The 19195-nt window shown below is 34.8% G+C and overlaps 1 protein-coding gene across 1 annotated transcript in view; it reads right to left on the bottom strand.

Moving 5' to 3' along the window:
* Nucleotides 1-217: 217 nt before the first annotated feature.
* Nucleotides 218-19195, bottom strand: part of LOC138829985 (gametocyte-specific factor 1-like) — a 44183-nt gene continuing 25205 nt past the window's right edge. Inside the window, exon 7 of the mRNA XM_070026469.1 lies at nt 218-356. Within this exon, the coding sequence (XP_069882570.1) occupies nt 218-356 (139 nt within the window). The remainder of the gene's footprint in view (nt 357-19195) is intronic.

Genomic DNA, 19195 nt, shown 5'->3' with positions numbered 1-19195 from the left:
CTTCAATCAAGTGGACATTTCATTTGCAGTGGTCAATTCCAGTCTGCTGTATGGGACCCCAATAACTGACATAATAATGTTCCCATTTATGCTTTCAGGTCCATACTCATCAAGCCAGCCTATGTCAATTGAAATGCTCCATTCTGGCCCAGAAACCAAATTGAAGATTTCGTTTTTAAGTGTTAGATTTTTCAATATAAAATTCACTGAATTGCTTCTAGGCTTCAATACTGCTGCTAGTGTTCTTAATCGCTAACACATCTGAACTATGATCATACTGTTTATACCCACATAGAAGTGCTTTTCCATCACTCTTGTTTCGACAGTCTGTTTGATCTAGAGATTTATTCTGTTCCCTAAAAATATTCCCAGATTTATAACTGGATTGTTATATTTTAGCCCCTGAATCAGGGTGTCTCCTTAATGAAGTTTACCCAGCAAGGACTGAAGTAATTTCTTTCAAATATAAATATCTTAAGAAAGGTTTCTCGGAAAATACTTTACAACATGTAACATATTTTAAAACAATGTAAATCCTGGACCTTAAAATGTGACATGGAGCAGGACGCTGGTGGGTCATGCCACTAAGGAGGTCATAGCTACTAAGGAGGCTGAGAACTGAGTATCAATGTTCAAAGCCAGTCCAGGCAGAACTTACTGTGTGACTCTTATTTCCAACAAACCACTAGAAAAGCACAAGTGGAATTGTGGCTCAAGTGAGAAAGCACTTGCTTTGAGCTGAAGAGTGCAAGGACATCACCCTAGCCCAAAGTTCAAAGCCCACCACCAAACAAAAAAAAAGGTAGAAAGAAAAAAGAATGTGACATGGAGTTAAATGATCTAATACATTTTGATTTAAAATTTTCTCAAAAAATTAAAGAAGTAATGTGAAGGGATAATCATGTCAATATCTAATATAATTCTCACACACACACACACACACACACACACTAGGTTTTCTCACAGCTACTGATGAATAAGAGGTAAAATATTCAATATAGGTATCAAATAAAGATATGTAGTGGCAGTTAGTCCTTATAACTTTGCAGGCCTATACTGTATTATCCATATTTTTGGAACTTTTCTTGATAATAAATGAAAGAAGAAAACAATTCACAATCATATTTCAAATTGTGTGAAACTTTTGTGAAATGTTTACTGATGTGTAATAGCCATTAGCATTAATGTCATTTTTTAAAATTTCCTCTTTTTGCAACTGGCACATTCTAATACATAACATATAGGCTTTTATATAGGTCATTGCGCCTGACCTCAGGGCCATTTCATATCTCTAAGGTCTTTTTATTTAGTCCAACATTCTATTATTTTGAACCAATGTGATGCTTTCTGTGTTCTGCTGTTTCTTTCAAAATAAGACTCTAATATACTCTTCTGCTCTGGTGGCTTTGACCCTTCATCCTCCTGAGTATGTTAGGATTGGAGGCATGAACCACAAGGACTCAGATACAAAACTGTCGTTTTTTTGGTTTTATTTGTTTTTTGTTGTTTGTTTGTTTGTTTGTTTGTTTGCCTGTCATTGGGCATAAAGTCTGGGCAAGAATGCTGTCCCTCAGATCTTCAGCTCAAGGTTATCTCTCTACAACTTGAGCCACTGTGCCACTTCCCGATTTCGGAGTGGTTTATTGGAGATAAAAGCCTCAGGGTCTTTCCTGCCCAAACTCGCTTTGCCCCAGGATCCTGAGATCTCAGCCTCCTGATTAGCTAAAATTACAGACATGAGACACCTGAGTTCCGCACACAAGAATATCTTAATGGTGACTGTTAACTGAAGGAAAAGTAAAATTTGGGAATTGGGACAATCAAAAGCTGTTTTTGGACCGCTCTTTTAAATGGTAGCAAACTTCTTAATATGCAAGTGATGTGACTGAACTACACAAGAGAAGAAATATGAATATCGTCTTGTTTTTAAAACTGTAACATGAATATCAGTGACATTTCCATTTATACAAGTTTCAAAGGCAATTTTCTAAACTGATAGAAACAGAAGCATTGTGGTTCTGCTGCACGTAGGACAAAACCTGCAATTTTTAGCAACTGCCATCAAACCACACATGGGAAAGTGGAAATAGAAAGATATCATTGTTTGATAATGTAGAAACAACTACGAGCCAAATGACCTGTGGAAATAGTATTTGGAAGGTGCACAAGTGATACATTTTCGTTAATATCACCTAAAATAGGTCGGATTAAGTAAAGCAGGATCCTCCAAAAAGAAGGAAGAAAACATCCACATTGTTTTGTTTTTACAAACAATTGTAACCTTTTTGACTATATCCTTGAGAATTGACTTTTTCATTGTGATAGGGAAGACTGGTCATTTCCTTTTCTTGACCTCAGGACTCTCAGATCAACTTGTGCTTCAGTCAACTGAAACATAAAACAAACTGACAAGGTGTAAATTATGTTCACTATTCTTTTCTATATTGAATTTCTTGGAAACTGCTATTTTTAGTAGACATGTGACTTGTTTGAATTTTCTGTATTTTCCACGATTCTCCAAGCAGATATTACACCTTTCCATGGATTATTTATTGCTTATGCACGCACAACACCACTTTATTCTCTTCCACTTTTGTCTAGAAATAAAATTGGAAGAAATTTTACGGTTATGTTATAGCATTTATCACAGCAAAAAAAAAAAAATACAAAATAAGCTTGACTAGTATAGTTTGGAATCCTAAAGTGAGTGTGGAGAGAGACAATCTGAATACTGGTCTTTTCATGAAAGTCGCAAATCAACTGTGTGACATAGAACAATAGGACCCTAAGTTTTAAGTACTCCGGATGATACTTGAAAGCCTCAAATTCTCGAATGTGGCTGGAAGAGAAAGGGAAAAAAGAAAAATCATGACACTGCCTGGATGAAAATGGCCACCATATAATGTTGTGTACATATTTCATACTGCATATATGTCATTCTTCTTTCCAATAAAGACCTAATTTACTTCAAGAAGTAAACGTGTGCTCTCAATACCTTACATCATTTTATTGCTCATCATAATTTTTATCTTGGAATTAATTATATACTTGAGTGTGTATCAATCAATACTCTGATATACTTAACCATAATTTTTTTCTTATTTTTTATTTCTCACCCCCAACCCCTCACCCAATTCTCCTCGCCTCACCCCCTCCCTGCACCAAGATTGTAAAGCTCGTTTTCAACATGACAACTTTTACTTCTCATTGTTGCAACAGGTCCACCTGTATCCTTAAACGACTTGTTTTTCCCATCTCTTCTACAAGTTATACCGATATCAAATATAATGAAAGCAGGGGTTCTACTGTGGGGGAGGGAAATACAAAGCTACAAAGAGATAATCTTATAAATGCATTAGAAACAAATGCATGAAAGGAAAAAAAACATTAAAATACATATCTAAGTGTTCATTTTCCTAACATCACATTATCTGACCTTTTCCGCTTGACTCATACATATACTAGATATTGCAAATAAGGGAAACCATGGGACCTATGATTCTTTGGGTCTGGCTTACTTCACTTAATATAATTTTTTCCAAGTTTTCCCATTTCCTAACAAATGGGGCAATGCCATTCTTTCTGATGGAGGCATAGTATTCCATTCTGTATATATACCACATTTTCTTGATCCATTCGTCTACTGAGGGGCATCGGGGCTGGTTCCATATCTTAGCTATGGTAAATAATGCTGCAATAAATATAGTTGTGCTGGTAGCTTTCCTGTGGTCTTGTTTGTAAACATTTGGGTAAATGCCCGAAAGTGGGATTGCTGGGTCATAGGGAAGCACTAAGTGAAGTCATTTCAGGAACCTCCATACTGCTTTCCAAAGTGGTTGAACAAGTTTACATTCCCACCAACAATGAAGTAAGGTTCCCTTCTGTACAGATCCCCTCCAGCATCTGTTGTTGTTAGAATTCTTGATTTTTGCCATTCTAACTGGAGTGAGGTGGTGTCTCAATGTTGTTTGGATTTGCATTTCATTTATGGCTATGGATGTTGAGCATTTCTGCATGTGACTACTGGCCATCCTTCTTTCCTCTTCAGAGAAGATTGTCTTTCAGTCTTTAGCCCAATTATTTATTGGGCAGTTGTTTCTTTGAAGATTTGTTGTTGGGGGATTTAATTTTTTGAGTTCCAAGTATATTTTAGATATGAGACCATTGTCTGTTGTATGGCTAGTGAAGATCTTCTCCCAATCCGTGGGCTTTCTATTGATCTTGCTAGCTATGTCCATTGCTATGCAGAAACTCTGCAACTTTTTGCAATCCCATTTGTACAACCTTTCTTTGATTTGTTGTGTTTCCGGATCTCTATTCAGAAAATTTCGGCCTGAGCCAAGGAGACCTAGGGTTTCTCCTATTCCATCCTGTAATGTTTTCAGAGTGTCTTCTTTGACTTCAAGGTCTTTGATCCATTTGGAATTGATTCTAGTGCAGGGTGATATGTAAGGATCTAGCTTTAGTTTTCTACATGTAGTTAACCAATTTTGCCAGGACCATTTACTGAAGAGGCTGTCTTTCTTCCATTCTATTGTTTTAGCTCCCTTATCGAAGATTAGATGGCTATAGGTCTGTAGGTTCATTTCTGGATTTTCAATTCTATTCCATTGGTCCTGAGGTCTGTTCTTATGCCAATACCAAGCTGTTTTGATTACTATGGCTTTATAGTAGAGTTTGAAATTTGGTATTGATATTCCTCCATCAGTGTTCTTTCCATTGAGGAGCGTTTTTCTATTCGGGGTCTTTTATTGTTCCATATGAATTTTTGGATTGCCTCTTCTATTTCCTTGAAGAATGAGGGTGGAATTTTGATAGGTATTGCGTTGAATTTGTAGATAGCCTTGGGAAGTATTGCCATTTTCACGATGTTAATCTTTCCAATCCAGGAGCATGGGAGGTTTTGAATTTTCTATGTTCTGTTTTGATTTCCTTTTTCAAGATTTTAAAGTTTTCATCATAGAGGCCCTTCACTTCTTTGTTTAAGTAAATTCCTATGTATTTTATTTTTTGAGGAGATATAACAAGTAGAGTTGCTTTCCTAATTTCAGCCACAAGTTTCTCATTGTTGGCATTCAGAAAAGCCATTGATTTTGGTTGGTTAATTTTATACCCTCCTACTTTGAATCAGCTTGAGTAATTTTGGAGTGGAATCTATGGTATTCTTTAAATACAAGATCATGTTATCTGCAAAGAGGGAGAGTTTTATTTCTTCTTTCCCTATTTGGATCCCCTTTATGTCTGCATCTTGTCTTATTGCTGTAGCTAGGTCTTCTAATACTAGACTGAAGAGAAGTGGAGAGAGTGGACATCCTTGTCTTGTTCCTGAGTTAAGAGGAAATGGCTTTATTTTTTCACCATTAAGTATAATGTTGGCTGTAGTACTGTCATACACAGCCTTTATTGTATTGAGGAATGTTCCATGGATTCCTAATTTTTCCAAAACCTACATCAGAAAGGGTGTTGGATCTTGTCGAATGCTTTTTCTGCATCTATTGAGATAACCATGTGGTTCTTATTCTTGCTCCTGTTGATGTGATGAATAATATTAATTGATTTGCGAATTTTGAACCAGCTTTGCATCCCTGAAATGAATCCTGTTTGATTGTGGTGGATGACTTCTCACATGAATTGTTGAAGTCGATTGGCCAAAATTTTGTTGAGAAATTTTGCATCAATGTTCATCAAAGAAATGGGTCTATAGATCTCTTTCTTTGATGAGTCCCTACCTGGTTTTGGGATGAGGGTTATGATGACTTCATAGAATGTGTTCAGTAGTGAACTTTTTCTTTCAATATCATTGAAGAGTTGGAGGAGTATTGGTGTGAGCTCTGCTTTGAAGGCCTTGTAAAATTCCGCTGTAAAATCATCTGGTCCTGGACTTTTCTTAGCTGGGAGGTCTCTTATTGCTGTTTCTATTTCAATGGTAGATATGGGCCTGTTAAGAAGGTTTAACTCATCTTGGTTTAGTTTTGGCATGTCAATATTTGCTAGGAAAAGGTCCATTTCTGTCAAGTTCTCAAAGTTATTATCATAAAGTTTTGAGAAGTACTTCCTTATAATGTTCTGAATCTTGGTTGTTTCTGTGGTGATGTTTACATTCTCATCTCTGAGTTTATTTATTTGGGTGTGTTCTCTTCTTTTTCTGATAAGATTTGATAAGGTTCTGTCAATTTCTTAATTTTTTTGAAGAACCAACTCTTTTTTTTGTTTTTTCTTTCTATAGATTTTTTGGATTCTAATTCATTTAATTCTGATTTAATTTTAATTATTTCTTTCTGTCTACTGGATTGGGGTTTATCTTGGTGGTCTTTTTCAAGGAGGTTTAGATGTGCCATTAAATTGTTGGTTTCAGATCTCTCCCAATTTGTTGATGTAGGAGCTCAGAGCTATAAACTTGCCTCTGAGTACTGCCTTTGCTGTTTACCAGAGGAGCTATTAATTTGTGTGTTCATTTTTGTTGAATAGCATGAACATTTGAATTTCCTTTCTAATCTCTTCGATGACCCACTAGTGATTCAGCAATTTGTTGTTCAGCCTCCATGTGATACTGGACTATCTTTGGTTGCTTTTTGTGTTGAGTTCTGATTTATTTATTCCCTTGTGGTCGTAGAGAATGCAAGGTATAAGTTCAATGTTTCTGATTTTAGACAAGTTTGCTTTGTGGTCTAAAATTTGGTCTATTTTAGAAAATGTTCCATGTGCTGCTGAGAAAAACGTGTATTCTGATGCTGCTGGGTGAAATGTTCGGTAAATGTCTGTTAAGTCTAGTTGATCTATGCAGCTGTTTAGATCTGCGGTTTCTCTGTTGAGTTTTTGCCGAGTTGATCTATCTAGTGGGGAGAGTGGTGTGTTAAAATCCCCAATAATTAATGTCTTTTAATCTATATGTGATTTGAGGGAATGTAGTGTTTCTTAGATAAATTTGTGTGCTCCATTGTTTGGTGAGTAGATATTTAGAATTGTAATATCCTCCTGAAGGAGAGATCCCTTACTTAGTATGTAGCGACCTTCTTTATCTCTTCTCCCGAATTTTAATTTGAAGTCTATTTTACCTGATATTAGGATTGCAACTCCCACCTGTTTATGGGGGCCGTTTGTTTGGTAGATTTTGTTCCAGCCTTTAACATTGAAAATGTGTTTGTTTTTACAGGCAAGATGTGACTCCTGAAGGCAGCAGATAGAAGGGTCTTGTTTTTTAATCCAACTAGACAGTCTATGTCGATTAATTGGAGAATTCAGTCCGTTAACGTTAAGAGATAGGACTGAGAGGTATTTGGGAGTTCCTGCCATGTTATCCACTTTCTTGGGGGCTGCGAAAACTGGGTTCTTTCTATGGTTCTTGGTTTCTCAGTTTGGGTGCAGTTTCCTGGCCTTCATTGCGGTCTTGTTGGTTTTCTATGTGTAGGACATCTTTAAGAATCTTTGTAGGGCTGGTTTGCTGGAGCTGTATTTTTTCCATTTTTCTTTGCTATGGAAGGCTTTTATTTGGCCTTCAGTTATGAAGGAGAGTTTAGCTGGGTACAGTATTCTTAGTTCGTAGTTTTTTGTTTTTAGGGCAGGCTCTTCTTGCTTTGATTGTCTCTGCTGAAAAATCTGAGGTGATTCTAATTGGTTTCACTTTATAGGTGATTAATCTTTTCTCCTTGAAAACTTTAAGGATCTTTCCCTTGGTCTGAGTTGATCCTGTGTGGATTACAATGTGAAGGTGGGATGTCCTATTCTGGTCTGGTCTATTTGGAGTTCTAAAAGCTTCTTGTATCTGAATAGGCCTATCTTTTTGTATGTTTGGGAAGTTCTCTGCTAGGATCCTGTTAAACAAATTTCCTAGACCATTAACTTCTGTTTCTAGGTGCTCCTCTACACCCATTATCCTTAGATTGGGCCTTCTGATGGTGTCTTCCAAGTGTTGGATAGACCTATCATATTTCTTGGTCTTGTCTTGGATGGTTGTATGTTCTTTCTCTATAATATGTAGGCTGTATTCAATCCCTGAGATTCGATCTTCTGCATGGTCTAACCTGCTCTCAAGACTTTCTACTTTATTTTTTATCTCTTTTCCTTCTAATTGGTCAGCTTTGATGGCTTCAAATTCTTTTTTGAAGCTTTGTTTTAGAGCTTGTATGAACTTCTTTACTTCCTTAATTTGGTGTTCAGTGTTTATTCTCAAATCACTTAGTTGATTGGTTATGGTATCCTTGGACTCCCATTCCTTCTGTTGGGTTCCATTCAGCATTCCCTTTGTGGTCTCCCTGACTTCCTTCAGCTCTTTGTTAATGGATTCCATGAATGCCTTTAGGGATCATTGTGTATTCTCTTCCTGCTCGCTCAATTCCTGTATTACTCTTTGATTAGCTTCCTCCCTTTCATGGGATTCCTGTAGTTCTCTTTTTAACCATACTTTTTCGTGTGAAATGATGTCAAAATTTTTTAGAGTTATTAAGGCAGATGATTGAGTTGCATTTTTCTGAAGCCATATTAAGATGTAATAGTAATCAAAAATAATATCACTCATTGATGTATATAAAATATGTGGCATTCTTTGTATATTTTCATGAAACTCTAGGAACACATCTAAAATATTGAGCTACATTCTTTTAACTAGAATATGTAACTCCTTCATCCAGAATAGAAAAGAATGTTACAGAATTGAAAAGTAGCCAATAAAATCTGAAAGCCTATTGTGAATGTGTTCTACTAGGTAAGAGGACTTGTCAGTTTGAGGCCACTATTCTTTCTATATCTTTCTTTCTTCCCATGATTGAGAAATTGCAAGGAATTTTATGAGTGTTAACTGCAGAGAATTTTCATCAAAAACATTGAGTGTATTTTGAATTCATAGAAGTTAAAATGTTGACAATGGAACTCTATTTCAATTTTCAGAAACCTTCTTAATGGAGAAATATGAATACCTTGTTTTGTACTATGACAGGATATATTCCAGGAATTTCTATGACCAAACAATTTTGAAATTCCTATATCATGAATTTAGAAAAATCTGTCAATTAGTTAATGTACCAATTGGAGAATTGCAGCACTGTTCAGCGAGTCATGCAAAAGAAATGAAACTGCATGATTTGGAAGGTCACAGCTCTTCTGTAGAACGTTGGCTTACTGTCTGTTTAGAAAAACTTAGTAAGGTTTACTGACCAGACATCAAAATAAATTTTAGAATGATCCTTGTTTCTATTTCCTCAACTTCTCTGGTTTTAACTAAATAGACCTGGAAGAGGAAATAAATACACCACAGGAATACATGGATAGAAGTTATGATAATTAAAGTGAAATTAAAAACGACAATTGTCAAAACCATAACAAAGACTGAAAAAAATTAACAAAACTGATAAACCCTTAGCAAATCTGAGAGATGAGAGAGTGTGAGAGAAGAGTGACAGAGAGAGAGAATGTACCCAAATGAGTGAAACCAGAGATGAGATATTTATCCTCATGACAGAGTCAAGATACAGAAGAGGATAAGAGAATATTGGGAAAAGCCAGTAAAATAAAACACTGGACAAAAAGTGTTTACAAGTTATTTCTGGAAGTCCTTCAAAGGACAACCCACTATAATCCTCTTAAAATCTTTCATGAAACAGTGAATGTTCACAATGAACTTGCTGTATGATGCCAGCATACTGCTTAACCAAAAACCTGATATGGATTCATTAATAAAAGAACTGTAGAAACATTTCTTGCTTAAATTTCAGTGCAAACTTTCTCAATAAACTTTGGGAGAGCTGATATGAAGAACTGATATAACCCATGAACTCTGGCCAAAGGGTAATCATGCCAGAGGGGAAAGTTGCTTCAATATATGCAAGCAAATCCATGTAATTCAGTACATCAGTTGGAAGTAGCACACGAATCACAAGATCATGCATATAGCTGTACAAAGGCATTTGTTATGATCCCATGCCACATTATTATGACAACTATGGAGAAAATAGAAACCAATGGAATATTCCTCAATATAATAAAGACTGCCTATGACAATCTGACTGTTCCCTTACACTAAATGTTGAAAGGAAAATACATTTCCACAAAAATTACGAATGAGAGAATGAATCCCTGCTCCCTAAAGCTCTTCAGTATACAATAGGAATTCCTAGCTGAACTAATACTTTATTAGTTGAGGAGGGGAAGGGAAAAAACAAATTATTTAAACAGGGAACCCATTGTAACAATGAGATGTACAAGACGTTATGTTGGAAAACAAACTTTACAACTTTGAGGGGGGCAGAGGGGAGGAAAGGGATGGTAAGGGGAAACAAAAGGAGAAAGCAGCAATGCTTGATAATACCTTGCTTATGTTATTGTAACCCCTCTGTATTGTATTTTCACACACACATATGTGTGTTTGTGTGTGTGTGTGTGTGTGTGTGTGTGTGTGTGTGTGTGTGTGTGCATTCAACTGGAGAACTTTTGCATCGCAATAGTCAGAGGTAGCAAGATAAATACGAGTACGAATACCACCATTTGGGAGACAATCTATTCAACTCTAATTGTATGCAAGGGCGACAGAGTTCATAAAATTAAATTTCCTCAATAATAAATTCACGAATCCTCAAAGAGAGAACTGCCTCATAAATAAATGGGCTAAAGACATAAGAGAAATTTCTCTGAAGAGGAAATAAGAATGACCAGTAGACACATGAAAAAATGTTCAACCTCCATAGCCATAATATAAATTCAAATCAAAACAACATTGAAATTCCACCTCACCCCAGTTGGAATGGCTATAATCAAGAACTCTAGTAACAACAAATGCCGAAAGGGTTGTGGCAAAAGGAAACCCTACTGTATTGTTGGTGGGAGTGTAAACTTTTTCAACCACTTTTGAAAGCAGTATGGAGGATCCTAAAAAGAATCCACATAAGCTGCCCTATAACCCAGCAAATGATCACAAACAAGACGATTCTAATCCTACAAGAACAAATTTAATGCAGCATTATTTACCATAGATAAGAAATGAAACCAACACAGATCCTCCTCTGTAGATGAAAGGATCAGGAAAATGTTGTATATCTATCTATCTATCTATCTATCTATCTATCTATCTAATCTATCTATCTATCTATCTATCTATCTATCTATCTATCTATCTATCTATCTATCTATCTATCTATCTATCTATCTACCTATCTATCTATCTATCTATCTATCTATCTATCTATCTATCTATCTATCTATCTATCTATCTATCTATCTATCTATCTATCTATCTATCTATCTATCTATCTATGTATCTATCTAGCTATCTATCTAGCTATCTGTCTGTCTGTCTGTCTGTCTGTCTGTCTGTCTGTCTGTCTGTCTGCCTGTCTATCTATCTATCTAATGTATACACACACACAATGGAATTATATTCCTCCATCAGAAAGCATTTGTTAGGAAATCGAAAGGCATTGGAAAATTATATTAAGTGAAGTAAGCCAGGCTCAAATAAACATATGTCCCATGGTTCCTCTTATTTGCTATTACTAGTATATGTCTGGGACACGCAAAAAAGTTCAAAAGCTATATACATTTGACAAGATAAAATGATGTTAAGTGAATTGAACCCCAAGATAGGGACACAAATGTTTTTGGGTTTTTTTTTCATACTTGGTAGTGTTTCTAACACGTTGCAATGTACCATGTGATTTTTTATGTTCCTCTCCCACAGTTTAACCCATGTTTTCACTGTGTTTAATGTTGGTGTCCTGCATCTTCTTTGATTTGGAGAGGGGAAGGGGAAAAAACAAAATTTTTAAATACAGCTACAAGTTTGTACATTCTAAGAATGAGGGGTACAAGAATGTTGAAAAACAATCTTTACAATTTAGGCTGGAGGTGGGAGGGAGGAGGGTAGATGGGGGGGTTATTTGTGGATGTGGGAGGGAAGTAATGGTAGGGTAAAAACAAATGAAGCAAGATAGCAAGATCAATGCTTAATAGGAAATGTACACATTACTCTGTCATGTAACTGTAACTCCTCTGTACAGTATTTTTAAAATAAAAATCTAAAAAAACCCAAATTCATTAATATGTTGTCTAGATTATCCAAGAGATTCTTCTGGGTATGAAATAAAAATAACCAATAGGTGCATGCAGTAATATTTAATATCGTTGGCCAAAACTGAAATGTAAATAACTCCACTGTACATCAAAAATATTGTGTTTATCATTAGCATGAATTTATTTTTATATATCTTTTTATTGTAAAAGTATTGTACGAAGAGGTTACAGTTACATGAGTAAGATAATGAGTACATTTTATCACGCATTATTGCCCCCTCCTTTGTTTTTCCCTACCATCGCTTCATTCCCCACCTCCCCATCCATTCCCCCCACCGAATTTGTAAAGTTCATTTTCAACATAGAGCCCTGGAAATCTCCTTGTTACATTGGGTCAACCTGTATACCTATTTAAGTATTCTGTTTTTTCGCTTCCCCTTCCAAAATTAGAAAAATGTATATACAAGAGGCAGGACACTGGAATGAAATACAGTGAAAACAGGATATATACCATTTGTCTGTGTTGGGGGGAACATACCAAAGAAACAAAAAACACATATTACATTTTAAATACATTAAAAACAATAGCACGGAAAATAAACAAAAAAAGTGTCTATCTTCGTGTTCATTTCTTTTAACATTTATATATGTATACATATATTCACATATATATGTATAAATATGTTTATTTATTTATTTAGCTTCTGACTTTTTTGCTTGTCCTAACTTTATACTAGTTATTCCAAATAAAGGATACGATGGGACCTGTGCTTCTTTAGGCCTGGTTTACTTTACTAAATATAATTTTTTCCAAGTCTTTCCATTTTCTAACTAATGGGGTGGTCATTCTTTCTGATGAAGGCATAGAATTCATATAAGTATATATATATATATATATATATATATATATATATATATATATATATATATGCCACATTTTCTCTATCCATTCATTTGCCGAGTGGCTTCTGGCTTTGTTGCATATATAAGTTATGGTAAATAATTCTATGATATATACAGTTTTGTGATAGGCATAATACGGTCTTGTTTGTGATCATTTAAGTAAATTACCAAAAGTGGAATTGATGGGTCATAGAGGATCTCTATTTGCAATCTTTTCAGGAAACTCCATATTACTTTTCAAAGTGGTTGAACAAGTTTACATTCCCACCAACAATAAAGTAGGGTTCCCTTTTTTCCACATCCCCTCCAGATTATTTTTTTAAAATTATACTCATTCTAAACGGGGTGAGGTGGATCTCAATGTTGTTTCGATTTGCACTTCTTTTATGGCTAGTGAAGTTGTGCATTTCTTTATATGTATATTGGCCTTTCTAATTTCTACTTCAGTGAAGTTTCTCTTTAAGTCTTTGGCCTACTTATTGACCATGCCATTCTTTCTTTCTTTCTTTCTTTCTTTCTTTCTTTCTTTCTTTCTTTCTTTCTTTCTTTCTTTCTTTCTTTCTTTCTTTCTTTCTTTCTTGCTTGCTTGCTTGCTTGCTTGCTTGCTTTCTTCCTTTCTTTCTTTCTTCCTTCCTTCCTTCCTTCCATCCTTTCTTTCTTTCTTTTTTTCTTTCTTTCTTTCTTTCTTTCTTTCTTTCTTTCTTTCTTTCTTTCTTGCTTGCTTGCTTGCTTGCTTGCTTGCTTGCTTGCTTTCTTCCTTTCTTTCTTTCTTTCTTTTTCTTTCTTTCTTCCTTTCTTTTTAATTTTTATTATGAAAATACCGTACACATGGGTAACAATTACATGGGCAAGGTAATGACTACATTTCTCATCAAGCATTGTTGCCTCCTCCTTTGTTTCAACTTTCCAGCCCTTCCCATTACCCTCTGACCTCCCCCCAACCGTCAAACTCATAAAGTTCTTATTTCAACATAACGACTTGTACATCTCATTGCTGCAATGGGTCCACCTCTATTCCTATTTAAACGGTTTGCTTTTGCCCTTCCCCTTCACAAATTACACCAATATCAAATATAATGAAAGCGGGGTTCATACTGTGGGGGAGGCACATACAAAGCAACATAAAAATCATCTTATAAATATTTTAGAAAAATCGCAAGAAAGAGAATAATATTGAATACTTATCTTGGGGTTCATTTCAACTAACATCAACTTATCTGACCTTTTCTGCTTATCTCAGAGATATACAATATTGCAAATAAGGGAAACCAGAGGACCTTTGTTTATTTGGGCCTGGCTTGCTTCCCTTCATATAATCTTTTCCAAGTCTTTCCATTTCCTAATAAATGGAACAATGTCATTCCTTCTGATGGAGACATAGAATTCCATTGTGTATTATATATACCACATTTTCTTGATCCCTTCATCTTCTGAGGGGCATCTGTGTTGGTTCCCTGTGTTAGCTATGATAAATAATGCTGCAATAAACATAGGTATGCTGGTAGATTAATATGATCTTGTTTGTGATCATGTGGGTAAATGCTCAAAAGTGGGATTTCTCAGTAATAGGGGAGCTCTATGTGTAGTCTGTTGAGGATCCTCCATACTACTTTCGAAACAACTGCCCAATAAATAAGTGGGCTAAAGATTTAGAGAGAAACTTCTCCGAAGAGGAAAGAAGGATGGCCAATAGACACATGAAGAACTGCTCAACCTCTCTAGCCATAAAAGATATGCAAATCAAAACAACACTGAGATTCCACCTCACCCCAGTTAGAATGGCTATAATCAAGATGTATAATAACAACAGATGCTGGAGGGGATGTGGACAGAAGGGAACTCTACTGCATTGTTGTTGGAATGTAACTTTGTTCAACGACTTTGGTAAGACAGTTGTTTCTTTGAGGACTTGTTGTTGGAGTATTTAGTTTCTTGAGTTCTAAGTATATTTAGATATGAGACCGTTGTCCATTGAATGGCTAGTAAAGAGCATCTCACTATCTGTGGGCCTTCTATTGATCTTGCTCTCTATGTCCTTTGCCATGCAGAAGCTCTGAAGTTTCAATCACCATGAAGTTCTATACATGAAATCTGATAAGAAATATGAGTTTGTTTTATGGTTGTAAGACACATTACTATAGTGACACATCTTCAAGTCTCTTTGGATTATTTTCTTTAAATTTGGTAAGATATTTGTTCAACCCAAAATTCAAGTGTACTGTTTTGAATACAATGGCTAATAATTATTCTTTCCTCACAGTTGAGTTTTGTGAATGTAACCTTAACTTCTTTATCCTCTTTGATGTAACTTGTATTTAATTTAGTATGTTTCATATTAGTGATGTCTCTTTTAAGGTTTTAATCTATTATCCTACCTGTTATGATCATCTGTTTTTCTTGAATGTGGCTAGTAATATACAAATACCTACTAAGGCAAAAAGAATCGATGTTTCTAATAGTAATGGTTAGATATTAGCTATCTCAGGTAGCAAATGCATCCCTCCTACCCTACAAGTTTGCTAATATAAAGCAAAGGAACTTCCTTGCATTAACATCAAGTTTGACTACAAATTTGAAACAACTTTCAGGAATAAAAGAATGTAATTGAAAACTACACTAAGATTCGTAGTGATTCCTGTTTTAAAAAAAAGGAAATCATATCCGAGCGGCACATATGTGACCAAATGGAAATGCTGCTAGTCTGTTGTATTAATGTAGACAGGTTCAACAACCTTGGAAAGAATTATGAAGGTTCCTAATATATTAAAAACAGAGCTCCTCTATAAATCAGCAATCCTATTTCTTTGCATGAACCCAAAGAATCACATACTAGGACACAATAAACATACCAAAATGACTATGAATATTGCTATAATTAATTAATAAAGCTAAGGTCCGGAGCAAACACTGGTAGAACAGTCCCCTTTGGGATATTGCATATACTATTTCTTGAAATGTTTAGTTATTAGAGGTCAAATGGGTTGGTGTCGATTATGGTAATGAGGAAGATGTTACAAAAGACTGCTACTTATTGCTCGAATTTGTCAGCTTTTTTCTTCTTATAAAAATCTAATTATTTTGTCTGTCGTTGCGCCTGAACTCTGGGCCTCGGCACTGTCCTTCAATACTTCAGCTCAAGGCTAGCTCTCTATGAGTTGAGCCACAACACGACTTCCTATATTTTCACCTATTGTGGTGCTACGCAATCAAGCCCAGAGCCTCATGCATGCTTGGCAAAAACTCTAAAATTAAGCCACTTTCCCAGCCTAAAAAATTTATTCTTGAGTCCAACATATAACAATTTTACCAAATGATCAATTATGCTGTTCACATATTTTAGTTTGATTTCACAACCTAGTGTCTGATTAAAGCAATTTAGTTATACACACACACACACACACACACACACACACACACACACACAAGAAACACACATTGCCCCACCAAAAATTCACACTGAGAGAATGATTAATGGGACATACACAGCAACAAAGGAATGTTTTTTTGTCTTTCATGCTAATGTTTCTAACATATTTATAAGATGATTTGTTTGTTGCTTTTATGTCTCTCTCCCATTAAAAACCCTGCTTTCACTGTATTTGATGTTAGTATAATTTGTGGAAGGGAAGGGAAACAACAAATCATTTAAATAGGGATACAAGTGGACCCATTGCAACAATGAGATGTACAACTTTTGTGGGAGGAAGGTGAATCGGGTGAGGAGAGAGGAGGGTATGAGAAGGGGAAGTGAAGGGGAAACAAAGGCGGAGGCAAAAATGCTTGATAAGAAATATACTCGTTATCTTGCCCATGTAATTGAAACGGTATTTTGACAATTAAAAAAATGCCTAGAGGGGTGACATTGTCCAAAGAGTAATGCAATCATTACCTGAATTATATAACTGTAACATCCCTGTCCATCACTTTTATAATAACAATAAAAATAATGTTAAAACATAATCAAATGCTAGTGAGGATATAAATTTTAAAAAAATGAATAGAATATGCATCATGTTACTAACACAAGTTGCTCCATGAAGGAATCGCAGCCTCAAAAATATTTCATTCATTCCTCACATCTTCCTGTGCCTTGAATGATTTACACCAAACTCATTCAACTATAGAAGACCAATTAATACGAATGAACACTGAAAAATAACAAAAGACGATACACTTTAATTACATTTGAGCTATTGTAAGATTTAGAACTAATAGATTTGTGCATATACTTGAAGCAACACAGTCCAATGACGACTGATGCTGACTTTTGACAATTTTTCCATTGAAGGAATTTGGATTTAGGTTGTGGCTGGGTTTCACAGTAGTTCATTGTCTAATTGGACAGTGTATACACAACCATTACGAAAAAAATACTTGATTGCTCTCATCATTTTGAACATTAGATTATTTATGTACAAAGAACATGATTTGAAAAGTATCATACCACCGCCACTGTGCAACTATCTGTATGGAACATGAGAAATTACATTGAGTTATCAAATATCCTAATTTGGTGTTTCATAGTGTAAGAAGTACACAGAAAAGGAAGCATCCTCTTCATGGGCAAAACTTAATAAAATGAATGGAATAGTGTTTACCATAAAGCAAAGCATGCATACATTTTGATAATTTTCTTAACAATTCCTAATATAATAAAATATTCTTGCTAAGTTGAAATATATGATTTTAACCAAGTCAGAAATATCCGCTGGTGTTTGTGTCTTCAACAACTATTTAAGAATAATTATCTGTGTACTTACATATAAAATCATATATATTCATACTAAATTGGATAGACTTAGTAGAGAAAATAAAAAAAAAAGATTCCTCTGATTCCATTCAGCATATAGTTATTTAAATTGCAGTTGAGTCAATGAAAATCAGGTTAAAATCATGGGTTAAATGTTCAAATGGGTGTATTTTGACAAATTCAATTAAGTCTTATATACATGCTGGGCATTTATTTAAAAATAAAATAATATCAACTGTATTTCTCTAGTTTGGAAATAAATAACCTGATTATGAATGGGTAGATCTAAAGGTACATTAAATTAGAAAATGACACTGGCAAATATATTCAAATAATTAGGTGCTCTGTTCAACTTATTGATCCATGAAAAGTTTATAATTGTCAAATGAGAAAATGAAGAGCAATTCTCAGACAGTGTCTTCCTCAACGAGTCACCAGGAGTTTCCTCCCTTTGTTTCTATGATATAGTTCCACTTAGAATCTTTTTCTCACACTACAAAATTATAAATAGTATACATCTGTAAGGTGATCATGATCATGTGAATATTCTTCACTCAATACAATTTTGTGTATCTTTTATATAGTAAAGTATAGACATTTATTTAAAATACAGAGTAATTTTTTCAAAAATATATGAACAATATTTCATTGATTCTAATAGGATATAAGGATTGATCAGAGAAAACCAGAACAATATTTCCATGTTTACTTGGACATTCCCATTGAGTTGATGAGTAAATTTGAAAAGTGTAAAGAGTTTAAAATGTAGGAATATGTAGATATTCCCTCTTGAAAATAGAAATTGTTCAACCAAGAATGAGAAGAATTTTTGTTATACTCATTGCATTTAAAATCTTCTGGTGATAGTGGTCATCACCCCACATGGATTGTTTGTCTTTAATTAGAGAATAAGGGGTCAGCACAAAAAGGTGCTGATCATTAGGAAGGAAGAAGTTTATTGAGAACAGCACACTTGTTAGACATTTTATATAGTTTGTTTATTTTCTTCTCACCCAGGTACATGAGATCCTGATGAAAACTGCATTTCAGTTGCCTGTTGTGACAGTATTTCATTGTGTTCCCAAATTTTGGCGCTACAATATACCCAACCATAATTGCTATGTAAGATACAGATATTCATTTTAGATGCTAGATGAGGCTTGAGTTCAGGCACTTTGCTGTCCTATGTTACTTTGGGAAGGATATAAACAGGTGTATTGAAGAAACTAAACTATTACCATGAAACAGCGAACTAAAAAGTAATTACAAATAGTTGTAAAGCTTCAAGAAGAAAATTTTAAAAATGCCTCTTTTAGAAATTTTTTGTTCACATTGGTTAGAATTGCGAGACATCAAGTGATAGGATGATAGGATTTAAAGATTTACACTTGTAAGGATAAAATTATAGAGCAAAATATTCAATACATGAACATGGAAGATAAAGGTATCATCATTATTTAAAGAGAGATTTATGCATGAAACAAATTGTTTAAATAGGATACAGGTGGAACCACTGCAAAAATGAGATTGTTGTACAAGATTTTA

This window comes from Dipodomys merriami, unplaced genomic scaffold (genome assembly GCF_024711535.1).
Source record: "Dipodomys merriami isolate MVZ:Mamm:240054 unplaced genomic scaffold, mDipMer1.0.p SCAF_18, whole genome shotgun sequence".
Taxonomy (NCBI): domain Eukaryota; kingdom Metazoa; phylum Chordata; class Mammalia; order Rodentia; family Heteromyidae; genus Dipodomys; species Dipodomys merriami.
Note: the sequence above shows the minus strand (reverse complement) of the source record. Positions and strands in the feature narration are given on the sequence as shown.